Consider the following 24,968-nt stretch of genomic DNA (forward strand, 5'->3'; position numbering starts at 1 on the left):
CCTCCCCCCGAAACTGTGTGATGCATTCGCCGGTTGCCGGTTGTTGTCCGGCGGCAGCCGTTGGCGCGCGTGGGAGGGGAGGGGGCAGGGGGCTGGGATAAGGGCTGGGGCTGGGTGAAGGGGTATCACGGTGGGGGGTCACAACACTCCACGCAAGCCGTGTGCGGAGGAGGGGAAACAGGTTGGAGACGGCGCGTGGACCAGAGGGAGGGCGCATTCGTATAGCATGCTCGTCACCGTCTATGTCCAGGTCAACGAGGGCGACGAGCTGGTGTCGGCCAAGGTGACGCTGAAGGACGACCAAGGTCTAGCGCAGCAGGGCCCGCGGCTCAAGATCAAGTTCCGCAAGACAGGGCACGACTTTAAGTCGGCTGCCTTCTGGGAACCAGCCGCCGTCTATGTCTGCGATTCGGATGGCAACGTTGTAGGCGCAAAGTACTCGCCCGACTCTCCGTTGGAGTCCATCGACTTTAACCACCGCACCCAGACCCTTCTCATCTCCTACAACCAGTCGCTAGCAGGCGAGCCTGACCCTGAACCCGAGCCCGAGCCCGAGCCCGAGCCTGAGCCCGAGCCCGAGCCCGAGCCCGAGCCTGAGCCCGAGCCCGAGCCCGAGCCCGAGCCTGAGCCCGAGCCCGAGCCCGAGCCCACCCCCGAACCCGAACCCGAGCCCGAGCCTACCCCCGAACCCGAGCCCGAGCCCACCCCCGAACCCGAACCCGATCCCACTCCCGAGCCCGAGCCCACCCCCGAGCCCACTCCCGAGCCCACCCCCGAGCCCATCGCTGCCCCCCCGCCAACGATCATTGCGGGCGACGCTGACGAGGACGAGTATGAATCGGCTGACGACGAGATTGGCGGCTCGGTGTCCGACTCGTCGTCGTCGGGTATTGACGTGGCGGGAGGGGTGCTCAACGTGCACGCGCTGTCGGCGTTTGACGGCAGCTCATCTCTCGGCCCACCGAAGCGATCGTCGGGCCGCGGTGGGTCCACGAGTGCGCGCTCAGAGACGACGTCGTACGTGCCATCGCTCGCCGTCTCGACGGCAGCTGTGTCGACTGCGGCTGCAGTCGAGCCCGACGCTCGGCTTGACCATATCTTTGACATTGCCGTCAATGCGGCCGTTGGCCTTGAGCTGCTGCGTGAGCGCGAAGAGGCTGAGCGCGAATGGATTCAACGCAAGGCCTTTGAAGTGATTGAGTCGCGCATTGCCAACGAGAAGGAGGCCGCCAAGCAGCTGGAGTCAGACCAGAGCGAGTATCTGAAGGCGCTGCTGCTCCCGCCGTCGCCGGGCTCGCCGTCGCCCATCAAGCGCGCATCGCCTCGCAAACGCATCGCTCCCAAAGCCCGCGCTGACCAGACCAAGTTCACCGCCGCCATCGACGCCCTCACCCTCCAGTTTGAGAACCTGGCCGAGGAGGTCATGAGCCTCACATCGTTCATCGCCGATCCAGGTACAAACCCCAACCCGTACGAGCTGGACCCGGCTGTCCACGCCGAGGCGAGTGCTGCCGCCGCCGACGCTGCCGCTTCCGCCGCCCACCGCCCGGCGAACAACTCAACCCTTTACGAGTTTGACGCCTTCTCCGACACCTCATTTGCCCTCGACGAGCTCTCGCCCGACAAGCCGCGGATATCTGGCAACCGCTCGCGGTCGCGGCGGTCGCGGTCGCGCTCGCGCTCGTCGCGCGCTCGCGACCCGACTGCGCTCGCTGCTTCGACCTTCTCAGGCTACCTCGATCAGTCCGGCGACAAGCTGGCGTCGCCAACCAAGCGCTCGCGCCGTTCTCGTCGGCGCGGCAAGCTGCCGGGCGTCGGCGCCGGAGACGATGGCCGCGGTCGCGCCCTCATGACCTCGTCACCACCACGAGTCCACTCGCTCCATCAGTACGCGTCGGACCTCGCTGCAACCGCCGACGCCACGCTTGCCGACGCCACCCACACGCTCCAGTTTCCTGGTGAGGATGACCTTGAGCGCGAGGTCGAGCGCATCTGCCGCGAGAACGAGCGGTATGTGCGCGAGCGCCGCCGTACCGAGCGTGACCACGACGTTTCGGCTGCTGGCGCGGCGCCGCCGCACTCGGCACGCGAGGCCAATGAGCGCGCCCGCCGTGAGGCTGCTACCCGTGCCGCGGCCCGCAAGCATGAGGCGGCTCGGTCAGGAGCTCGCTCGCGGCGGGCCCGCACGCCGAAGCGCTCGCCGCCTGCCAAGCGGGCCACCCCGGTGCGGCACGTCTCACAGCCGCCGCCAGCGCCGTCGCCAGGCCTTTATGAGTACGAGTACGAGAGCGAGTACGAGGAAGAGGCCGACCAGACACCAGCCCGCGCAGCACGCTCGCAGCCGGCGGCCCGACGCGGCTCGCGGCGCAGCGGCCAGCCACTCGCAGCCAGCCCGCAAAGTCGGAAGGCTGCGGCCGAGCTCGCGCGACGCGAGGCTGAGCTTGCCCGGCGCGAAGCCGCACTTGCTGACCGTGTCCGTCGCGAAGAAGAGCGGCTCGCGGCCGAAAAGCGGCGGCTGGTCAAGGCCGCGGCGGCCAAGCGGCGGCGCGAGAAGGCTGATGCTTCGCAGCGGCGTGCCGCGTCGCGCGGGCGCTCGGCGTCGCGCGACTTGGACGTGACGAGGTCGTCGAGCTCACGGCAGCGGCGGAGCGCGGCGGCCCAGGTGCACTCGCCGCTCGGCTCGACAGCGTCGGTTGACCTCGAGCATGAGTCGAGCCTCCGCCCGCGGCGCGGGCATCGGACAGCGACGTCGCCGTCGCGGACCGAGTCGCTCTTCCTCGACTCGACGTCGAGCCGGCCGGCGCGGCGGAGCAACTCGACCAACGCCGCCGCGCTCGGCCCGCCGGGCGCTCGCATTAGCTCGCGGCCCGACGGCCGGCTTGACGAGTCTGAGCTGGTGTACTCGCCGACCAAGCGCGGAACGTCGGCGACGTCCAAGCGCAATGTCCGGACTCCACCGGTCCGGCGCCACATGTCGTCTGAAGAGGTAGCGGCCATGGCGACGCCCGAGGGCAAAGAGGTGGTCTTTGTGGCTGCTGACGGCAGCGAGTTCCGAGTCCCGATGGCGGCGGCTCTGGCCTGCGGCGCAGTGGCGCCGTCAACCTCCAAGTTTGTGTTCGAGTCGGCGCCGCCGATGGTTGTCGAGCTCGTCGCCGCGTACCTCATCGAGGGCTCGCTCGAGCTGCTCACGCCCGAGCTTCTGGCCCGGCTCGGTGCCTTTGACGTCCTCCGCCTCGCCGAGACCCTTATGGTTCCTTCGCTCTACGTCCACGTGGCCGGCATCATTCTCGAGACGCCCGGCGCCGACACGGCTCGGCTCGGCGCAGCCATGAAAGCCTCGTTCCTCACCCGTGCCGACGTCAAGGACCTCAAGCTGTTGGAGGCCCGGTGCGGGAGCCCGATAACAACGCCGGTCTTTGATCTCTTTGTCCGCTACGCCCGCTCGCGGGCCAAGCGCAAGGCGACGAGGGCGACGACTCCGGTGGCGCGGTCATCGCGATCCTCGCCAGATCTCTCGTCGCGGTCGTTTGGGCGCCGCCGGTCCCAGCGCAGCTGAGTCCTTTTACGGTAAATCTACTCGAGCTACTCGACGTGCGCCGGGACCGGCGCGTCACCGATGAGCGGGACCATGGCAATGGCGGCGCCTACCGAGAACGTCACCAGCAGTGTCTCGGCCATCGGCCAGCCGTAGGCCTGCACGAGCGCGCCGAGGGGGAAGCCGCAGAGCGAGGCGCCGAGGTAGCCGACGCCACCTACAATGCCGCACGCCGTCGCCGCGAGGCTCGGCGTCACCTTTTCCGACGCCACCATGCCGATGAGCGTAGCCGGCATGTTGATAGCGGCGCCAAAGACAAAGACGACGGCCGGCAGCGAGAGCTGAGGCGCCGGAAGCGGGCCGTAGAAGAGCCAGCCGAGTGCAGCCGACGCCACCACCTGGGCCCACAGATTGACCTTGGCCCGCGAGCCGCCACAAAACGTATCCGAGATCCAGCCGCAGGTCAGCGAGCCAGACCCGTATCCGACTTCGAGCCAAAAGATGAGCGCGGCCGCCGAAGCCTTGTCGAACCCGCGCTTCTCCTCGAGCCACATGACGAGCCAGTCGCCGAGCGCGACCTTGACTGCGAGGCAGAAGGCGCAGGCCAAGTTGAGCCACCACATCGACGGGTTAGTGAGGAGCGCCGAGACCGACGATGCGTTCCCCGACACCGCCTCCTTGACCGCCGCCTTCTTAGCCGTCACCTTGACCGGCGATGCTGCCGACTGCTCGCCGGCCGTCGCCGGCGGCGGCGCCGTCCACGCCAGGACGAGTCCGGCTGCAAGGAGCGAGACAACTGACGGGATGGCAATGGCCATGCGCCAGCCGTAGGTAGCAGCAAGCGGCGGAACGATAAAGGCAAGGAGGGCGCCGGCGAGCGGGCGGGTGGTGGAGACCACGCCCCACCACGTCCCGCGCTGGTCAGGCGGGAACCAGAAGATGAGCAGCTTGCCGCACGGCGGCCACCAGGCGCCGTTAAGAAGACCGTTGCCCGCCCACAGGAGCACCATCAGCGGCAGCGACGAGACCGAGGCAAAGGCTAGCGCCACAAGCGCGCTGGCAGCCAGGCCACCGGCGAGCATCAGCCGCACGTCCACCGTGTCGGCGAGCGGAGCGACCACAAACTTGGACGCAGCGTAGGCCAGAATTAGCGCCGACGAGAGCGAGCCAAGCGCAGCCTTATCCACCTCGAGTTCGGCCATGATCTCTTTGCCCACAAACGCCCACGACTTCCACGCTGTGTAGTAAGCCATGCCCGCCACGCACATGCCGGCCACCGCACGCCTCCGCGCCGTCTCGCTTCCGCACTCCACCACGCCTCGCCCGCCCTCACCGCTCCCGCCATCCTTGCCCGCCATCCCAATGCGTCTCCGGTACACCAAGTCCCCACGTGCCATGCAGTGTCGACAAGTGGTGCTTGTGCCTGGTGTTGGAGTTGTTGGGTGGGGAGGCGGCAGTTGGGGCGGAGGGTGGGGGGTGGGGGGTGGGGGGTGAACCACGTCAAACAATTTTTTCTCGCCGTTCTTCCCTTCCCCTCCCCCCCCCCCCCTCCCTTTTGAGCCGGGGCTGGGGCTACCCCCCCTGCCCCAACGCCGACCTCCGACACCGTCCCCCCACCCGATTTCCACTTGTCTTTGCGTCGCGCACCATGGCGCTGACGTCGTTCAAGTTCGCCCAGTCGTTTGGGGACAAGCAGCCCATCGGCGAGGTGACCGAGGGTACGTGTTGTGTGAGATTGTTGTGGTCCCCGTGTGCCTTGCGCTTGCGCCCTCCTCGCAAAGTGCCGGCCTTCTCCGCCAAAGGGGGGTTGATCACTTCGTGGTTGTTCGTCTTCGCTGGCTGGGCCGCTCGCCAGCCGCCGAGATTGGTGTGCGCCCGTAGGCCTTTGCAGCGACGTACCGGAGACGCCAGCCTTGCCTGGTATATCAAGACCATGGATACTCCCCCGAGACACTGTCTGGTGTGGCACTGCGGCATTGCTCCTGCCTGGTGCACCCCTTGCAGGAGCCGCTCTGAGCAAGTGCCTCGGGCCGCCGACCTATTTTTTGGTTTCGAACGGCCGGCCCCGCTCGCCGCCCCTCGGGGCAGCTTACAAGGCGGTAGCGGCTTGTACCGACGGCGGAGACCAGTTTGTGCGTGCCGGACGCCTTGCAGTCTTTCGTTCTCCCCCTGTGTATACCTTTTTGAGCTGCCCGAGCTTTATCCCGCGAGGGGCAATGACTCGCGGCCGCAGGCGTACTTGGGAAATTGCGGGGTGGCTTGGTTGCGAGCCAGTCAGGGTCTGGCAAGAGGGGGAAGGGGGGGGGGGGGGGCAGGAAGAGCGGGAGGGGACAGAGGGAGAAGCGAAGAAATGGGGGGGGGACTCACAGGACCAAGTGTGCATGGTTGTGCTGGTTGTGGCTGGTTAACGGCTGGTGACGGGCTGGTGGTGGGCATGGACTGAACGGCACCGCAGCCGACATCATCTCTACGGTCGAGTTTGACCACACGGGTGACTACCTGGCGACCGGCGATAAGGGCGGGCGCGTGGTTGTGTTTGAGCGGTCGAACGAGAAGGTTGCGCCGTCGACGTCGTCGAAGCGCAAGTCTGACAAGTACGTGTCTGCCGAGTACGGGTTCTACGCCGAGTTCCAGTCGCACGAGCCCGAGTTTGACTATCTCAAGTCGCTGGAGATCGAGGAGAAGATCAACAAGATCAAGTGGTGCAAGCGGTCGAATGCGGCGCACTTTTTGCTCTCGACAAACGACAAGACGATCAAGCTGTGGAAGATCTATGACAAGAAGGTGCAGGAGGTGACGTCGACGAACCTCGACGGGCGGCGCGATGCGTCGCTCTCGACGTCGATTGCGACGCTCAAAGTGCCACAGCTTGTGACGACCGACACGGTGGTGGCTGCGACGCCGCGGCGGATCTACGCCAACGCACACGCGTACCACATCAACTCGATCTCGCTCAACTCTGACGGAGAGACGTACCTCTCTGCCGACGATCTGCGGATCAACCTGTGGAACCTGGACATTTCGTCGCAGTCGTTCAACATTGTCGACATCAAGCCCGAGAACATGGAGGAGCTGACCGAAGTCATCACCTCGTCCGAGTTCCATCCGATTTCGTGCAACATTTTCCTCTACTCGTCGTCCAAGGGCAACATCAAGCTCGCCGACATGCGGCAGGCTGCGCTCTGCGACGTCCACGCCAAGAACTTTGAAGAGGCCGAGGACCCGTCCAAGAAGTCATTCTTCTCGGAGATCATCTCGTCCATTTCGGACGCGCGCTTCTCGCGCGACGGCCGCTACATCCTCTCGCGTGACTACCTCACCCTTAAGATCTGGGACGTCCGCAACGAGTCCAAGCCAGTCACCGTCCTCCCGGTCCACGACCATCTCTCGGGCAAGCTGTGCGAGCTCTACGAGTCGGACGCCATCTTTGATCGCTTCGAGTGCTGCTGGGCTGGCGACTCGGGCAACGTCGCCACCGGCTCGTACGGTTCGCTCTTCCACGTCTACGACCGTGACGGCAAGACCGACAACGTTCTCGAGGCCTCCCGCAACGTTCAGCGCAAGTCGTCCTCCAAGAAGGGCCTCTCACGCCTTGGCCGCAAGCGCGACAAGCGCGCCGACCACGACATCAACCCGGATACCATCGACTTTTCGTCCAAGGTCCTCCACCTCGCCTTCCACCCGCACGAGAACACCATGGCCGTCGCCAACGCCAACAACCTGTACGTCATCCACTCGTCGTGAGGCTTTCTATCCTTCCCCTCCCCGTTTGCAGTGAACGATCTATCCGTCTATCCCTTACCCCCCTCCCCCTCCCCTGACCCCCTCAAAAGCCTCGACAGCCAACGGCGACAGCAGACGGCTGGCCGGCGACCAGGCGACTGGGCGAGAACAGACAGGCAACGACCATACTCGACTTCAAAAAATACCAGTCATGGCAGCAGGCGAGCAATTCTCTGATCTGTGCAAGAAGAAGTACTCGGAGCAGGCCGTCTGGTTCCTCAACGGGTTCTGGAACAAGGGCATGAAGGAGGAGGCCGAGAACGTGTGGAAGTTTGCCCAGAAGTTCATCGAGCTCGACGCCAGCAACAGCAAGGACGGCAACGAGATTGACGAGTTCCTCTCGCACAAGGTACGAACGGCGAGTTGCGTTTGCGATGTGGGACAAAGAAAAGGTGGGAGGGGAGGGTGAAGAACGTCGAGCTGTTTGTCCGCGGACGTGGTGGCGGTGGCTACGGGTCATCTCTTGCTCGAGGTGGCGGTGGTGGAGGTGGTGCGGGGGGGGGGGAGGGGGGGGTGGCGACCGACTCACGCACAGCGGCGAAAAAAATGGGCCTTTCTTTGAATACGGCGAATTCGTGGTGACGCGGCGAATGGCGGGCGGGTGGACGTGGACGATGTGGACGGCACGTTGTGGCTGGCGCATGGCTCGATGGACATGTTGGTTCGCCGGGGAGGGGGGAGTAGTTCCTCGAGACGCTGGATGAGACCATGACTGTGCTCGAGATGCGTAAGAAGCTGCGCGAGATCGACCAGGATGCCAACGGGCACATGGCGCTCCTCGAGTACCTTGTCTACCGCTACGGGTTTGGCGTGGACGAGACAGTCAACGCGCCGCAGGGCGGCAACCAGGAGGAGATCGACCAGGCGCAGGCCAAATTCGACGAGCTGTCCGAGGCACTGACCGCGCAGGTGCAGGCGGTGGCCGAGCTCGACGCGGCGGTGGCCGAGCTCGACGCGGCGGTGGCCGAGCTCAAGACGGTGGTCGCCGAGCTGCAGGAGGCTGTTGCGGCAACGCAGGCAGCGGTTGAAGAGCTCAACGCGGCGGTGGCCGAGCTGGAGGCCGCCGAGGCCAAGCTCCAGGCCGCCGAGGATGAGCTCCAGGCTGCCATCGACGACCTGCACGCGCAGGAGGAGGCGTACCACGGCGCCATTGCCACCGCCGAGGCCAAGGCCAACGACGACACGCTCGGCGTGGTCAAGCGCAACCGCGCCGCGGCCGAGCTCGCCCAGCTCAAGGCCGAGGACCCGATGCCGCTTCGCCGGGCCAAGCTGACCCAGGAGGCCTCGCTCCGCAAGGTCGGTAAGGAGAAGAAGATCGTGGCTGCCAAGCGCGAGGAGCAGGAAGCCAAGCGCACCGAGCAGGAGGCCAAGCAGGCCGAGCAGGAGGCCAAGCAGGCCGAGATGGAGGCCAAGCAGGCTGAGCAGGAGGCCAAGCAGGTTGAGATGGAGGCCAAGAAGGCCGAGGCCGAGCAGGGCCAGGTCGAGCTCGAGGCCAAGATGGAGGAGGCTTCGGCCGAGCTCGCCGCCCTTAAGGCCAAGGGTGGCATCGCCGAGGGTGTTCTCTGGTGGATGGAGCGGACCGAGATCGAGGCCGACAAGTACCTGCCGCCCTCCAAGCAGAAGTACGCCCACCTTCACAAGAAGGTCGACATCCGTGCCGGCGCCGAGGACGAGTAGAGATCGTCGTACAACCACGAGACCCTTGCCTCGCCATAAACCCAACCATAGACGCACGCACCAATGAAAAAGCCGCTTTACGTTCCACTTGAAACAACCGACTACATAGATGTAGCTGGCACGGGGCGGTGATGGGCTGCTTCACCACGTCGTGGTCAGCCCCGCATGGCCATGCGATAGATGAACACCGCCTGCTCACGGTTTGATGTGGTTCGTCTTGACCGAGTACACAACCACCTCATCAAGGAGGTAAGTCTCGTCGAAATGGAAAAAGGTGACTTCAGCGTGGATGAACGGCTGGCCATCGGTGTCGACGAGGAACGACGTCACCTCCGAGGTGGCGAAGCGCCCGCCGGTGGTGACCACCAGCGAGGTGTCGAATCGGGCCTGCGACCACTGGGCCATAATTCCGCGCGCGTACGCCACGAATGCGTCCTTGTCATAGCCCTGCCCGTAGACGTCGATCGAGGCATCGGCGGCGAGAACAGCGCCGAGCGCGGCCGGATCGCGGTCGGCCCAGGCCTTGAAGAACTCGGCGATGCTGTTGGCCATGGCCGTGGTGTTGGCAGTCGGCGGGATCGGCGGGTACTCTTCCCACCGGGTAATGAGGCCGGACTTGGTGTCGGCGATGATGACAGCCCAGTACGACTCGTCAACAAAGGCGAGCGGAGCGTCTGGCGCCGAGCTCGAGGTTGTGCACGCGAGGCCGACGTCGATGCCAATGGCACACAACTCGTCGTTGCCCGAGGCAGGGGCAATAGCAAACGGGCGGATGTAGATGCCTGGACACGACTCGTAGAAGGCCTTGAACTTGGCAATGGTCGTCGATGTGTTGTACTCGACGCCGCCAAACATAGAAGTCACATCGTCAGCAAACATGTCGAGCACCATCGTCGGCGACGGCCCGGACTCGGCGTGGAACGCCGCCACCGCCGCCTCGCATCCTGCATGGCTCGCTGCCGCCCGCCCCGCCATTCCCATAACTTCCACAACCACCACCATCACCAGAAGCAGAACACTCACTACAGTCGGAGACATGCTCAACAAGCGGGTGAGGTGGGGACTGTGGGAGGGGGGGGGGGGGGGGCTTTGACGGTCAGCCGAAAGGGGAAAAAAAAGCCAGAGTAGCTAGCTGCGGGCAGAAACTCCGGCCACCAAACCAACCCAGTCGCCGGTGAATGAGGCGGGGCGGGCGGGGCGAATGACGGCGAGTGTGGCGAACAGGCGCGAGCAGGCGAGTTTCCCGCCACAGCGCAGAACACCACCGCGGCAGGCGGTGATTCCAGACACGCACCTTCTGGTGGTGGTACCACCCAACTCAGCCCACACCCAACTTGACACACATGGCCAAGGGCAGGTCGCGTAAGAAGAAGCGCACCTCGTCAGAGAGCCCCCCTCGGAGGCGGCGGCGGCGGCGGTCGAGCAGCAAGGGCAGGCGGCGGCGCAAGTCGTCGAACAACAGCAGCGGACGGAGCAGAGGCGGGCGGGAGCGCAAGCGGAGGCGCAAGCGAAAGGTGGCGGTGAGCGTGTCGGATCTGGAGAGTGATAGCCCGGACATCATCCCCAACGCCCATGTCCAGGTCGCAGTGTATGCCGCCCGCGGCGGGGCGCTCGACAGCGGCAAGCGGAGCAAGCGCTATGCCGTCGAGATCCGCTACGGCTCGATCTCGTTCACCACACCCGATGAGCCTGTGCCGGTCTGGGGCGTGGCCACCAAGTTCCCGCTCGTCGCCGACGCACCGTACGTCGCATTTACCCTCTTTGCCCTCCCGCGGCAGCACCGCGGCGAGTCCGCCACCGCCACCGCGCGCAAAGCCCTCGGCGCCGTCGCCTTTCCACTTGGTCGCCTCTCGCTCGGCGTCTCGACCCGCAAGTGGTGCAAGCTCAAGCGGGCGTCGGGCGAGCCGACGGGCTACGAGCTCAAGATCGGGCTGCGTCTCGAGCACGAGCTTGCCAACGAGCTTGCCGCCGAGCCATCGGCCGCCCGCCGCCGCTTCCTCCTCGGCATGCAGGCCGCCGAGGCCGTCGAGGGCTACGAGCGAGTCTCGGTCTCTGACGACGACGCGCTCGATGCTCTCCTGCACAAGCGCTCCATCCAGGCCGTCCTACAGTACCGCGACGAGCTCGAGCTGCAAATCGATGGCTCCGAGGAGCGCACCACCACTGAGGTCCTGGTTGCGCTCCTCAACTTTCGCTCCGTCCAAGCCCTCACCATCATTATTGGCGCGCCAGTCCTTGCTCCGCTCTTATGGCTCGCCATCTTGCTGTGGGCACTCGGCTACGCGCTCGACTCGGCACTCGCCTCGTGTAATCTCTCCCTCTTTGCATGCGTCCCTCAGTGGTGCAAGTCGACGAGATGCTTCTCGCGTGGCTGCTGCCCTGGCCTCCGCCCGTCGCGCGGCCGGCGCTCCTCACTCGCCTCGGCCCACCGAACCGGTGACCTGGAGGCCGCCACCCTCTCGGCCACCGTCTTGACCCTCCCGTCCGATGACTCGGGCTGGGGTGGCTCGTACTCGTCGGTCCTCCGGTCCTCGACTACCTCGCGCTACCTCACCAGCGATGGAGCAGACTACTCGGAAGCGCAAGAGTCGAGCTCATGCTCGGATGGCAGCGATGCCGGCAAGGGCTCCAGCAAGCGCAAGTGGCACCAGCCGCTGCAGTTTGTCGTCTCGCCCGACCAGCCGACCGTCCACTCGTACTGGGCCAAGCATGGCCTCCTCACCACTTTTGTGACGTGGTGGCTCCTCCCGGTCCCGACAATGGCACTTGCCTCGCTTGCCGTCTACGCCGCCCGCACCCGTGACGTCGGCGTCTCACTCACCGAAGTTCTCCAGCCACTCGCCATGTACGTCCTCCTTGTTGCCGTCCTCATCGCCCTCGCCAACCATGGCTTCTTTGTCTACGTCCTCGGTCAGAACGAGTCGGACAAGCTCCTCGAGACCTATGCCCGCAAGATGGCATACCTAGAGGACTCGCTCGCCCGCGCCCGTGCCGCGTACCCCTCGCCGCCGCCGTCCAACTGCGCCGACTATGCCTACAATAGCAGTGACGGCGACGACGACTCGAGCTACAGCGACGATGACGACGATGACTCGGAGCAAGCAGAGGTCGAGGTCGAGCTGGCCACCCCTCGCCGCCGACGTGATCTCTCGCGCGCCGAGATCCTGACGCTGGTCCAGGCCGACCAGCAGACCGCCACCAACGAGACGGTTGCGTACCGGCTCTTTGCGCAGATCTGCGACGCTGTTGCGGTGGTGCGCAGACCGGCGTTTGTCGCTGGCGTCAGCGCTGCTGCCTTTGTCCTTGCCTTTGTGCAGGGATTCATCGCGCCCATGTACCGCATGGCCAAGCGCAATGCCGGCGTCTCGGCATCGACCTCGTTTGGAGGCGGCAGTGGCAACGCCGCCGACCACGTCCTCGTCGCATTTGCCGTTTACTCCGGCTTTGTCGTCCCGTTTGTCGGCCTGGTCATCCTCGGCTACCACGCCGGTGCGTACTACGAGCACGTGGCGCGGATGGGTCTCTTCCACCGCATCACCTCTGCGGCGTCACCGTTTGTGGTTGGCCGCTCACGGCGCAAGTGGCAGCTGCACCTTGACAGCCAGCGCAACCTCCAGCTTTGGCTCAAGGTCAAGGAATACCTCGCGCTGGCCAAGGGCGAGCTCGTTTCGGCCGCACTCACCCCAATGGTCGGCTCGGTTCTTGTCGCCTGGGTCGTCGTCACCGTCTTTACCGTCTTCCGCATCCTCATCGTCACCTCGACCCTCGACGAGCTCGCCGTCGTCTCCATCTTTACCTCGCTCTGGCTCACTGTCTCCTTCTTTGCCTTTCTCTCGGCAGGCATCAAGCTCAACGACGTCAAGGATGCCCAGCGCGACTTTCTGCACATGCAGCAGCTCGTGGTCCAGACCCGCAAGCTTGACGCCACAGACGCAGAGTCCCAGTCGGCCCTCTCGCGCCTCGTCCAGTCCATGGCCGAGCACGCCTCCTGGCTCTCACACACTCCGCCCGAGACCCTTGCCGGCGTCCCGCTCACCGCCCTCGTCCGCAACAAGCTCCTCGGCGTCGTCGGCACCGCCCTCACCTTTTGCCTCGCCAAGCTCCTCGATCAACGCGGCAGCTGACCAGCCGCATCTACGTGTCAGCCACATCCCAGCCAGCTGTCAAACGTCCGCCCTCACCCCGCCTTTACCCGCACCACCTCGACCGATGCGCCATCGCTCCGGTCCGCCAACTCTCTGCCCAATCTATACACTGCCCGGCCTCCAGCACACTTCACCGCTCTAGCCGTGCCTCGGAACCCCCACTTCCGCTCCATCTCGACCACTTCTGTCCCGCTGCTATACAGACGCAACGAGATGTCATCCGAATGACGTGTTGACACGAAGATCTGCCGGGACACCCCCACCGAATGGGACAAATTTCATGACCAATGTGCCACAACGGCACGAGATGTTCGGTACGGTCGCCCGCAAGCCGCGGGACCACCACCTCCACCACCTCCACCGCTAAACGATCCACCTCTCGCTCTCCCCACGCCACCTTCTTCCCCACCGCTACCACCCCCACCGCTACCACCCCTGCCCCTACCACCACCACCCATGTCAGCCCTTCTTATTACCGCCATGGTCGTCGTCGTCCTCTGCTCGGCCCAACAGCTCGGAGCGCAGACGACCAGCTCACCTTACACAGACTCGCCCACTGTGGTCATAGACGTACTGACCGGTGACCCGTTTGCCATTGCTGCTGCCGACTTTGACCTTAATGGCTACACCGATGTGGCGTACTGCACCATTGGCACAATCCTGTTCAGCACGGACGAACTGTATGTGACCACTACCGATGCCACGGGCGTTTGGTCGCGCCACCAAGTCGACTCAAGCCTCCAGCCTTGTACTGCCCTTGCCGCAGGCATGGTCAACGGTGACGGGTACCCGGACCTGGTCATGTCCGATGAGAACAACAACGTTTTTGTCTACCTCAATGATGCAGGCACCGGCTGGGATTTTACCGGGCCGACCTCGCCGCTGCCAGCTACGCCAGACGTGAGCTACATTCGCATCGCTCTCGTCGATGCTGACGCAAACAACGACGTGGTCATCTGCTCAGAGACACGCCCGCGGCTGCCGCTGGTATGCTGGCAACGGCGCCGGGGGCTTTTCCACCCCAGCCTCCTCGTTGGTTGCCGCATACCCGGCAGGTCACACGGCGGCCGCACTCATCGACATGGACGGCGATTCGGATCTTGACATGGTCATCGCCGGCAGGGACGCTTCGCTTGCCGCAGTCCTCGACTATGCCGCCAATGACGGCTCCGGCAACTTTGCCGTCATCCGCCTTGCCACAGGCACCGCCGTCGCTATGCGGGCTCTCGCCACGCCGCGTCTCGAGGCGGCTTCCCCGCACCGCTCGGTCCTCGCCGTGGTCGGCAACACCGCGCTGCTGGTAGTCAACTCTGGAGGAGTCTGGGCTACAAGCCCTGTCCCATCCGGCAAGCTCGGGAGTGGGCTCCTCGCCGTCCGCGGCTACACCGCCGACATCAACGACGATGGCTGGGACGACGCCATCGTTGCCACTTCGGGTAGTGCTGGCCTCTTTGCCTTTGTATCCAACCGCGCGGGTGGCTTCTATGCACCTTTCACGCCCAATAGTGACTTTGTAGGCGCAACAACTCTCGCCATCGCCGACTTTGACAAGGACGGCGAGCTTGACGTCGCCGGCGCGTCGGCCGGCAACAGCATCGTCGCCTTTGTGTCGGGCACCTTTGCCGCCGGCATCGACATCGGCCCCGCCAAGCCGGCCGTAATCACCATTGACGACGCCGTCACGTCGGCCTTGGTCCTCCTCGCAGGCGACGTCGATGCCTCCGGCTCAGTCGACCTTGTTGCCGTTGCCGAGTCTGGTGAGGTGACCTGGTACGCCAAAGACCGTGGGGCGGTCTCGTTCTCCGGACCGCTCGTCCTCGCTACCGCCGACGCCCTCGGGCCGTCGCTCGCCGATGCGGCGCTGGTCGACGTAACCGCCGATGCTGCCCTCGACCTGCTCGCAATCTCATCCGCTGACGGCAACCTGCGCGTGGTGGCCGGCGGCGGCGGCGGCATTTTTGAGGCGCCGCGCACTATCGCCACCTCCCTCGCAGCCGGTGTGGCCTTCATTGTCTCTGACCTCAATGGCGATGTTTTCCCCGACGTCATCGTCGCCTCGGTCTCGTCCGTCGTTGTTCTGGTCAACAATCCGACCTCGCCAGGCACCTTTTCTGCGCCAGTCACGGTCACGTCTGCAGGCAGCAACTTTGTGTCCATGGTCCTCCTCCCGGGTGACGCAAGCCTCGTCGTTCTCGACGCGGGCACAGCCGACGTCCTCCGCTTCCCCGTTGCACCCGCGCCAGCCTACTTTGGTGCCAGCTCCATTGTTGCTTCGGGCGTCGGTGCCGACGCAGTCGATCTTGTGCTCGTCGACTATGACGGAGATGGACTCGACGACTTGGCGTGGGGTACGGAGACCGGAGGCGTTGAAGTCCTTCTTGGGGTTGGGCCCGGAGCGTTTGCTGTTGCGCCGCTTGCGCCGGCGCCGCGGGCATCGATCGGTCCAGCTGCTGCCATTTCGCCGCATTCGCTTCTGGGAGATCGCATCCACGCCTCTCACGTGGCAGACCTGTTTTTCATCTCGGACGACTCGCTCGGCTGGCTGGTCAACATCGGGAGCGCCGGTGCGCCGACCACCCGCGAAGTCACTTGGTCGCTCGCTGCCCCGCTCTCAGCAGGTGCACCGATGGACATCAATACCGATGGCTACTTTGATCTGGTCTGGGTCTCGGCCGGTGATGGCCTCCAATGGGCACCGTCTGTCCCAACGCTCTCGGCTTACCCGTCAACTGCCTCCCGCAACCTCGTGTCGTCGCCGCCGCCCGAGTGCGGCGGTGTCCAGGCCACGTTTTCCTGCCTCTCGGCCATGATTGCCCACTCGCTGCAGGCCTGGCTTACCTTGCCCGGCCACATATCCACCTACTCGTCGTGCGCCCGCGCTCCAGGCAACCCAGGCTACCACCTCGTCGAGCGCTCTTTTACTCTTCATGGTGGCGGTGCAGTTGTAGACTGCGGCACGGCCGGTGGTGTGCTCTTCAAGGTCACCGGCTCGGGTGTCACACTCACCATCAACGGCCTCTCCGTCCGCCACGCCTCGTCGACTCTCGCCGCTACCTCGCCGCTGGCGGTCGGGCCGTCAGCCGCTCTCGTTCTCAATAACCTGGAGCTGGCCGAGTGCTCTGCACGCGCTGACTCGACGTCGGTCCTCGCCGGGCTCGGTGGCACTGTTCTTGTCGACACACTCGGCTCACTCACCGCGACTTTGGTTGTCTTTGCCAACAACACTGCCGCCGGAGGCGGTGGCGCTGTCGCTGTTATTGGAAGTTCAGCCAAGCTCACCCTCACCAAGTGCACACTCGACGGCAACGTCGCGTCGGGTGCGGTCGGGAGCTTTGGCGGCGGAGGCGGCGCCCTCCTTGTCCTCGGCTCGAGTTCGGTGACCACTATCACCAACTCGAGCTTTGCCAGCAACACCGCAAGCGCAGGCTCTGGTGGCGTCATCCTTGTCGATGCACCCGGCGCTGTTGTCTCGGCCGCCAGGACCGCGTTTGACCGCTCGTCGGCTCCCCTTGGCGCCGGTGGCGTGGCCTTGGTGACTAGAACCAGCCGTCTCACGCTCACTTTGGCTTGCACTGTCCGCGACTCCTCGGCTGCCTGGGGCGGAGCGCTCGCTGTTGCGCCGTCTGCTGGCTTCTTTCCGCAGGCCATTGTCTCGACCTCACTGAAAACAGCCTCAGGCACCGCATCAGCCGAGGTGCATCTCGGCGACACCGCTGTCCTTGCGTCGTCCGCAGCCTACGGTGGAGCGTTTTTTGCCTGTGATGGCGTCGTCAACGCCTCGCGCGCCACCCTCAGTGGGCCGCTGAGTGCCTCGATTGCCGGTGGCGTTGTCTTTGAGTGTCTTCCTCTCACTGGCGTCGTTGTCGAACTGCCGCAGTCGAGCCCAGCAGCGAGTGTGGGGGGTTATGGTCCGACGCGGGCAACGCCGCCCAACGCGATTGCTGTCATCGAACAGCTGGTGGCCAGTGTGCCGTCTGGTGGCCAGCTGGGTAGTGGCAAAGTGGTGCTCTCCGATGCATACGGCTCTGAGGCCAAGGATCCGGGCGTTCTCGTCCAAGGCGAGCTGGTTGCCAACTCGAACGCCGACATCTCCGGTCTCCAGCAGGGTGTCTCACTCGAGTCGGACGGTTCAGGCTTTTCGCTCGCTGGTGGAGCTGTCTCGGTGGTGACCTGGAGCGACGGCGATGACATCAACGTTGCTGTCGCTCTCGAGGTGACGCTCAAGGGTTCATCTACGGCGTCGCCGGTTTACGTCTCCACCACCATCACGGCGTGTCCGGTCAACTGGGGCCGTGCTACCGAGGTTGGCCGGCCGCTTGTCTGCTCGCCGTGTGGCGACAGCCAGTACTCGGACGAGCTCTCGGTCGCACCGTGTCTTGTCGAGCTCACATGCGGTGGTGGTGCCGTGCCAATCGACGGCGAGTGTCGGCTCTGTCCGGCCAACACCATCCGCAGCGTCGCCTCCAACAGTTCGGATCCGGGTCCGTGCGAGTGTTTGCCGGGTTTCTGGACGCCGATGCTGGTGAACGACGTGGCCTGCATAGCTTGCCCAAGGGTGCATCATGCCAAGGCAGCAGCGCGGCTCCGGTCGCGCTGCCTGGCTGGTACCCGACCGGGCCAGTCGAGACTGGTGCGTTTTCAGAGTGTCCCGTCTCGAGCGCGTGCCTGTCAGGCACACTTTGTGACTCGGCGTACGAGGTCGGGTCCTACATGTGCAAGGACTGTGGGCCGGGCTCGCACCGGCTCTCGGACGGGTCGTGCGCAACTTGTCCGCCCGCCTCGATCGGGCTCTTTGTCTTTTCATTGTCCTTGTTGCCATCTTTGCCGTTGTCGGCTTTCTGCTCTCGGCGTCGGCGTTTTCGGCGCATGACAAGGCTGTGTCATCGTCACACGCCGACCTCGCTCGCAACCGCGGCAAGAAGCTTGTCCCGTACTCGTTCTCGGTCATCCTTGTGTACCTGCAGATGCTCGGCATCCTGGGCGTGGCGCCGTTCAACTGGCCGTCCAAGCTCACTGCGGTCTTTTCCTCGTCCAACGTTGCCAACGTCGATGCCTCGTACTTTGCGATGGGCTGCACGCTCCGCTCGTTCTACCACCGCTACTTGCTCAACATTGGCGTGCCGTTTATGTTCGCTGTTGTAGCCGGCATCATGACCGCCGCCCGCGCACTCTGGACTGCCGTTCGGTCGCGGTCGACGGAAAACAGCATGTACCAAGCGCAGCTCTCTAGCGGCACCTCGCTCTTTGCTATCCCGCTCCGCATGCTATTTGTCATCGGCCCGCTCCTCTACATTCCGCTGTGCAAGGCGACGCTCGTGTACTTTGACTGCACCCGGCTGCCCAACGCGAAGTGGTACCTGGATGCTGACTACTCGACCGAGTGTTTTGACACGCAGTGGTGGGCGCTCCTGCCTGTGGCCCTTGGCGCGTTTGTACTTTATGTGGCGGCGCTCCCGGCTCTCTTCTCGTTTCTCCTGTACACCAACCGGAAGCGACTCGACGCGCCGCTGACCATCATCCGGTATGGCCCGATCTACAACAGCTACCGCCGGTACTACTACTACTTTGAGCTTGTCTCGCTCGGCAAGCGACTCGCAATTGTCACCGTCTCTCTGTTTTTCTCAGAGATGCCTGTCTGGCTGTTCATCGGCTTCTTCTCCATCTTTGGCTGTGCACTGTACATCCAGACCAGAACGCAGCCGTACTTTCTTCCGCTCCACAACACGCTCGACAACTCGCTCAACATTGGCATTCTCGCTCTCCTTGTTGCCGGCGTCATGTACTGGGCCAACAACTTTCCCAACAGTCTCACAGTTACGCTTGTCGACATGATCTCGGTCGGTGTTCTGTGCGCCTCCTTTGCTATTCTTGGCATGGCGTCAGTGCAAGAGATCCTCGCCAACCGGCGCCGCAACATCATCACGCCCCAAGTTCCCGGGTCCGACGAGCGCGTCCTGGGCGTCCGCGAGGCCATCCTCTGGTCTGAGCTCAACAAGCACCTTTCGGACATCCGCGACTCGGCGCTCCGCACCACGCTCCACGACATCCACGACCAGCGCATCCACATCATTGCGCCACGGTCGTCGTCGACAGGCACACTCGCCTCAAACGGTGCCGCTGGCTCCGGGGCCGACATCCCGCTCACCGCCGGTATTTCGGCACACTCGTCGGCGTCGTCGTCGTCTTCGCTCTCGTCGTCTTCGCAAGTCGAGTCGTCCTCGTCACAGCTTCACGACGGGGACGGGGACGGGGACGATGTCGAGCTGGGCTACCACACCCAGCTGTCGAGCACGGTCAAGTCGGGCACGCCGCCTGATGACAATGGTGCGGGTGTGTCTCCTGGGCGGATATCGCTCGCCCAGCTCGGCGAGAACCTCAGCCATGGTCAGCCACACCGGCAGCCGTCGTTGTCGCCAAGGACGACTCGGTCACGACGCAACATTCACAGCATGGGGGGTCAGCGGTCGCATGTGCGGACTCACACGCGGCGTGGCTCCCACGAGCATCACGCCGGTTCCGGACACACGTGGCGTGGCTCCCACGAGCATCACGCCGGTTCCGGACACACGCGGCGTGGCTCCCACGAGCATCACGCCGGTTCCGGACACACGCCGCGTGGCTCCCACGAGCATCACGCCGGTTCCGGACACACGCGGCGTGGCTCACACGAGCATCACGCCGGTTCCGGACACACGCCGCGTGGCTCGCGTGGTGGCGCGCGTGCTGCTATCGCTCCGCTCAAGCTCGCTGCCGTTGCTAGTAAGCGAGCCGAGTCGCTGCAGCAGACCTCGTCACATGATGTGTCGCTCGAGCTGGGTGGTGACTCTTCGGAGAAGCTCACGCGGCGCGCGTCGATTGCGCACGACTCTCCGTTGGCAGCGGGCAAGATCGACGCCTTGGTATACCGGCCACTCTCGCACCGCGACCCGCCAAGTCGGAGGCACTACCCCGAGCTTGATTCCGAGTTGACGCGAGTAGCTAACTCGGGCTCGTCTCTTGCACCTGGGCCTGGCAGCGGGCAGCGAGCGGCGACAGCGTCTATGCCACATGGGGTTGGGGGCGGGCGGCGGCGGCGCAAGGCCCATGGCTCATCGGCATTCAAGCGGCAAGCAACCGAAGGCTCGCTCTCCAAGGCGCGGAGCCGTGAGCACGACCAAGGTACTGAAAGCAGCAAGCGGCATGCGCGGCGGCGGCGGACGCGGCGATCGGCTCATGGGCTGACGTCGCCGTTTGGCGCCGGACCATCGACCGAGCTCGACGACGTGGTAGAAGCGTTTGTGCGGTCGCGGTCAGAGATGCTACAGCAAGTTGAATGAAGAATCCGCTATGTGGGGAGTTCGTTGTGTAGTGTTTAGCCTAGTGGCGGAGCGAGCGGTTGAGCTCGTCGCGGATGTGTTCCAGCTCTGCAGCCATCTCGACCGAGGCGGCCGATTGGCCCTGCTCCTGTAGATGGGCGGAGAGCTGGACGTTGTACGCGCGCCAGTTCTTTGCCATCTTGCGAAGCGTCTCCTCGAGCTTGGCGTTCTCGGACTGCTCCTGGGCGAGCCGCGAGGCGAGCGCCTTGAGCTCGCGGTCGAGGTCGCGAGCAATGGTATCCTTGGACGAGGACTCTGTGCGGAGGACCTTGAGCTCGTCTTTGAGCGAGGCGGTTTCTGCACGGAGGCGGCCGAGCGACTTCTCGGTCCGGAGCAACTCCTTCTCGTACTTGACTACATAGGACTCGAGCTTGGCGTTCTGGGCCTCTGCCGACTCGAGCTGGGTCCGGAGCGCGTCGATCGAGTCATGGGCGGCGAGCTCGGCGGTGCGGGTGAGCGAGGCTGCGGTGGCATTAGCTTCATCAAGAGCGGCATGGAGGCTTGCCTGCGCCCGCTGCAGGTCGGCGATTTCGCGGTCCGCAGCGCGGAGCTTGCCCTGAAGGACAAGCAACTCGTCGGAGGCGGCGTGCTCTGCGGTCTGGGTGGAGAGAACGCGCTGGCGCTCCGAGGCGAGGAGGTCCTCGAGCTTGACAACGGCGTCCTTTTCTAGGGCGAGCGAGGTGTGCAGGACCTGGTTCTGGGCGTGGGCGTCGGCCAAGGCGCGCTCGAGCTCGTGAATCTGGGCGCGAGCCGAGGCCAGCTGGGCGCGGAGGTCCTCGGCGTGCTTGTGGACGTTGGCGGTGAGAGCCTGGGCAGCCTCGACCTCGGAGCGTGCGGCCTTGAGCTCGGCGTCGCGAGAAGCGGCGGACGAGGCCTCGTCATGGGCTTGCCGCGAGAGCGAGGCCAGCTTGCGCTCAAAGGCACGAAGGTCGAGGACGTAGCCCTTGTTCTCCTGCTCGAGCGTGCGGATGTGGGCAGCCATGGAGGCAGCCTCCTGGTTGGCAGCAAGGAGCTGGCCGCGGAGTTCGTCACGGTCGGCAGCGTCGGCGGCGGCAGCGGCGGCGACCCGCTTGTTCTCGTCCGAGACAGAGGCATAGTTGCGGAGAACGTCGTTGAGCTCGCGGTCCTTGGCCTTGACGAGCTCATCGGCAAAGTGGGCGCGGGCAGTGGCGTCGCTGAGCTGAGCGCGGAGATCCTGGACTTCTGCAGCGGCAGCGGCGAGATCGGCGTTGAGCATCTGGTTCTCGCGGGTCATGTTGGCAAGGTCCTGGTCAAGCGACGAGACCGAGGCCGACGTCCCGGCGAGCTGCTCCTCCCATTGGGCCTTTGTGGTAAGGGCGTCTTGGAGCTGTGCTCCGAGTGAGGCGATTTCCGCGTCCTTGCTGTCTGCGGATGCGAGGCAAGCCTGCAGCTGCTCCTGGGTAGCCTCGTGGGCGGAGAGAGCAGCGTCGCGCTCAGCCTTGGCGGCGTCGACGGCGGCGCGGGATTCCACGAGCGCTGCCTCTTTTGCGTCGAGCGAGGCCTGGGTAGCGCCGACGCGGTCGTCAAGGAGAGCCAGCGAGTGCTGGAGGTTTGCAATCTGGGCGTCCTTGCGGGCAAGGTCCTTGGTAGCGTTTGCGCGTGCGGTGTCGGCGGCGTCGGCGCGTGCGGTGGCGGCGTCGACGTCATCGCGTGCGGCAGCAACCTGGGCTAGGAGATCCTCGCGCGAGACGTTCATCTGGTTGACCAGCGAAGACATACGAGAGGCCTTGTGCGAGGCGGCGGACGAGGAGGAGAGGGCCTCCCCGAGCTGGTCATTGAGGGCGGCAACCTGGTCGAGGAGCGAGGCGCGCTCCGAGTTTGCGGCAGAGAGCTCAGCCTTGAGGGCGGTGATCTGGGAGTTGAGCGAAGCGATAAAGGCGCCCTGCTTGAACGAGTTGGACGAGACGTGCTCCTTGTCGTCGGTGAGGAGGAGGACGCGCTGCTGGAGGGAGGCGACCTGCGCAGCCATGGCGGCACGCTCGGCGTCTGCGGAGGCTGCGGCACGCTCGGCGCGCTCGGCCTTATTGGAAGTGGTGACGAGGTCGCCAGCCTTGGAGGCAAGCTCGGCGTCGCGAGCCTTGAGCTCGTTGAGGAGGGCAGCGTGCTGGCCGCGGAGCTGGTCGTGGAGCTCAGAGAGCGAGTCGTGGTCGGCCTTGAGGCTCTGCAGCGAGGCGGACATCTCGTTGGCCTGCGACTCGACGAGAGCAAGGGCGTCTGCGAGCTCGGACTTTTCAGCGCGGACGGTGGCGAGGGTGGCATGGAGGTGGTCGACCGAGGCGCGGGCGTCTGCGAGTTCGTCTGCGGTCTTCTGCTCCTTGCGGACCATGCGGTTGTACTCGACGACTTGGGCGGTGGCCTGCTCTTGGAGGGAGGCGATCTGGTGCTTGGTCTGCTCGAAGCGGTCCTGCAACGGGGCGAGCGCCTCTGTCTCGCGGACCAGCGAGTCCTTCTCGGCCTCGAGCTGCTTGACGGAGGCCTGAAGCTGGGCGTTGGCAAGGCCGAGCTCGTGGACTTCGGTCTTGAGGGCGGAGAGCTCGTTGGTGAGCCGGTTCTTGTCAAAGCGCTCCGAGTCTGCCGCGGCGAGCGCGTCCTGGGAGGCAGTGTGGGCGGCCTGGGCGTCCGACGCCAGGCGCTCGACCTCCTTCTTGTAGTAGTCGCGCTCCTGCTCGAGTGCGGCGTACATGGTCTGCAGCCGTTCTTGCGCATTCTGGAGAGACTCGAGCTCCTCGCCCATCTTGGAGCGCTCGCGGTCGACGGCCTCTGTCAGCGACTTGAGCGTGTCCTGGAACTGCACCTTGGAGCCGAGCTGGACCTTGAGCTCATCGTTGTCGGCCATGTGCTTTTCGAGGAGCTGGTGGAGGCCAGTGTTGTCTTGCTGGAGGTTGACGGCGGCGGCCTGAGCCTCCTCGCGCTCGACTTGGAGCTTGGAGACGTGGAGCTGCAACGTCTTGAACTCTGTGGTGAGGGCGGCGTGCTCGTCGGTGAGGGCGGCGAGGTCGTTCTCTGCGCGGCGGGCGCGGGCCTCGAGGGTGCGAGCGGCGGCGTCGGCTTCGGCGGCCTGAGTGCGGGCAGCATCCTTGGCAGCCTCGAGCTCTGCAATGATGTCGGCAAAGGAGGAGCGGGCCGAGGCGTACGAGTCGACGACCTGGGCAACCGACGACGACTGCGACTTGAGCTTGGAAGCGGCGGCCTCGGCGGCGGCGGCCTTGGCGTGAAGGGCTGAGATGGTCTGCTGAGCAGTGTCAAGCTGGGCCTCCAGCTCGCGGACTCGAGTCGAGGCGGCGGCGGCGGCTGAGGAGTCTGCAGATGAGAGTTGTGCGGCCTGAGCCTGGAGCGCCTTGAGCTCGTTGACGAGGCGGACGTTCTTGGCAAGGACTTGCTTGTAGGCAACCCGGGCAGCGTCGACCGAGCCCTCGCCGCCCATGGCGTCGATGCGGGCGTTGGCAGCCGCGAGGGCGTCACGGGCCTTGGCCAGCTCCGAGTTGAGGACCTCGACCTCAAGGCGGGCCTGGGAGAGCTCACGCTCGTGCTGGGCCTGCTGCGCGTCAAAAGCGCGCCGGTCGGGGGCAGTGCCACGTTCGACAATCATGCCCAGGCGGGCCACCTCCTTCTCGTACTCAAAGACCTCGTACTGCAAGGCGTCGCGCTCGCGGGTGAGCGAGGCGGCGAGCTCACGGGCGTCGGCGAGATCGCGAGTCAGGGCCTCAATCTTGGCGTTTGCGGCGTCGAGGAGATCGAGCTGGACAGGGCTTCCGCGCGACGGCGAGGCAGCCGCAGGTGACGCCGAGGGGTTTGCGGCCGGGGCAGCGCGGCGCGGCGGGGCGGGCGACGAGAGGTGCAGGCCCGGCGAGAGCGGCGGAGCGGCGGAAGTCGAGTCGGCAGCGCGAGTCCGGAGGGCGTCGAGCTGCGCCTCAAGGCGGGCAATGGTGGCGGCCTGCTCCTCGTTGAGGAAGGAGGCGTCCTGGATGGAGGCGGTGAGGGCGGCGTTCTTTGCAATCCACTCGTCCTCGCGGCGGCGGAACTGGTTGCCCTGCTTGACCAGGGCGGCATGGAGCTCATTGTTGTCGTGCAGCAGACGCGAGTTCTCCTTGGCCAGCGGCTCGAGCTGAACCTGGGCCTTGCGGCCTTCGCGGTTGGCCGTATCGACGGCGGCTTGCAGGCGGGCGACCGAGGCCGTGGCCGAGACCAGGCCATCGAGCAAGTCGGCCACCACCGGGGCCGACTCGATGCCCACCACATTGTGGTAGCCCAGCGCATGGAGCTTGCTCCGCAGCTCTTCAAAGCCTGTCCGGTCGGGGCCTGTCATGGCTCCCGTTCGTCAGACGTGGTGCGGTGCGTGCGGTGTCGTCGTTTTGGCGCCAAAGGCCGAAAGCCAAAAGGCGGAAGGCGGGGAACGATGAAAATGGGGGGGAATGGGCGAAACGAACGATTATTGGGGGAAGGGGGGGGGGG

At 65.1% G+C, this 24,968-nt stretch overlaps 7 protein-coding genes across 7 annotated transcripts in view; 5 read left to right on the plus strand and 2 right to left on the minus strand.

Annotated features, from left to right (window-relative positions):
• Positions 1-3,585, plus strand: part of AMSG_07769 (uncharacterized protein) — a gene marked incomplete at its 5' end in the record, with an annotated part of 3,988 nt that extends 403 nt beyond the window's left edge. Inside the window, one exon of the mRNA XM_013900378.1 lies at positions 226-3,585. Coding sequence (XP_013755832.1) covers positions 226-3,556 — 3,331 coding nt within the window. The 3' untranslated portion in view covers positions 3,557-3,585. The remainder of the gene's footprint in view (positions 1-225) is intronic.
• AMSG_07770 (regulatory protein UhpC) lies at positions 3,583-4,893 on the minus strand (the record flags this gene model as incomplete). Its single annotated transcript, XM_013900379.1, has 1 exon — positions 3,583-4,893. One exon carries the CDS (start codon positions 4,891-4,893, stop codon positions 3,583-3,585), a length of 1,311 nt encoding a protein of 436 aa, XP_013755833.1.
• A 269-nt stretch (positions 4,894-5,162) lies between these two features.
• Positions 5,163-7,329, plus strand: AMSG_07771 (protein phosphatase 2 (formerly 2A), regulatory subunit B). The gene is made up of 2 exons (XM_013900380.1): positions 5,163-5,253; positions 5,991-7,329. Exons 1-2 carry the CDS (start codon positions 5,184-5,186, stop codon positions 7,277-7,279), a joined length of 1,359 nt encoding a protein of 452 aa, XP_013755834.1. The 5' UTR covers positions 5,163-5,183; the 3' UTR covers positions 7,280-7,329.
• Positions 7,330-7,455: 126 nt separating this feature from the next.
• Positions 7,456-9,033, plus strand: AMSG_07772 (uncharacterized protein). The gene is made up of 2 exons (XM_013900381.1): positions 7,456-7,667; positions 8,003-9,033. The coding sequence occupies exons 1-2, from the start codon at positions 7,470-7,472 to the stop codon at positions 8,993-8,995; spliced, it is 1,191 nt and encodes a 396-aa protein (XP_013755835.1). The 5' UTR covers positions 7,456-7,469; the 3' UTR covers positions 8,996-9,033.
• Positions 9,034-10,031: 998 nt separating this feature from the next.
• AMSG_07774 (uncharacterized protein) lies at positions 10,032-13,119 on the plus strand (the record flags this gene model as incomplete). Its single annotated transcript, XM_013900382.1, has 2 exons — positions 10,032-10,051; positions 10,431-13,119. The coding sequence occupies 2 exons, from the start codon at positions 10,032-10,034 to the stop codon at positions 13,117-13,119; spliced, it is 2,709 nt and encodes a 902-aa protein (XP_013755836.1).
• A 477-nt stretch (positions 13,120-13,596) lies between these two features.
• Positions 13,597-20,456, plus strand: AMSG_07775 (uncharacterized protein; the record flags this gene model as incomplete). The annotated part of the gene is made up of 3 exons (XM_013900383.1): positions 13,597-14,064; positions 14,105-17,621; positions 17,860-20,456. The coding sequence occupies 3 exons, from the start codon at positions 13,597-13,599 to the stop codon at positions 20,454-20,456; spliced, it is 6,582 nt and encodes a 2,193-aa protein (XP_013755837.1).
• Positions 20,457-20,469: 13 nt separating this feature from the next.
• The window catches only part of AMSG_07776 (uncharacterized protein), a gene marked incomplete at its 5' end in the record, with an annotated part of 4,863 nt that continues 364 nt past the window's right edge, over positions 20,470-24,968 (minus strand). The window contains one exon of the mRNA XM_013900384.1: positions 20,470-24,815. Within this exon, the coding sequence (XP_013755838.1) occupies positions 20,497-24,815 (4,319 nt within the window). The 3' untranslated portion in view covers positions 20,470-20,496. The remainder of the gene's footprint in view (positions 24,816-24,968) is intronic.

This window comes from Thecamonas trahens (assembly GCF_000142905.1).
Source record: "Thecamonas trahens ATCC 50062 unplaced genomic scaffold supercont1.37, whole genome shotgun sequence".
Taxonomy (NCBI): domain Eukaryota; order Apusomonadida; family Apusomonadidae; genus Thecamonas; species Thecamonas trahens.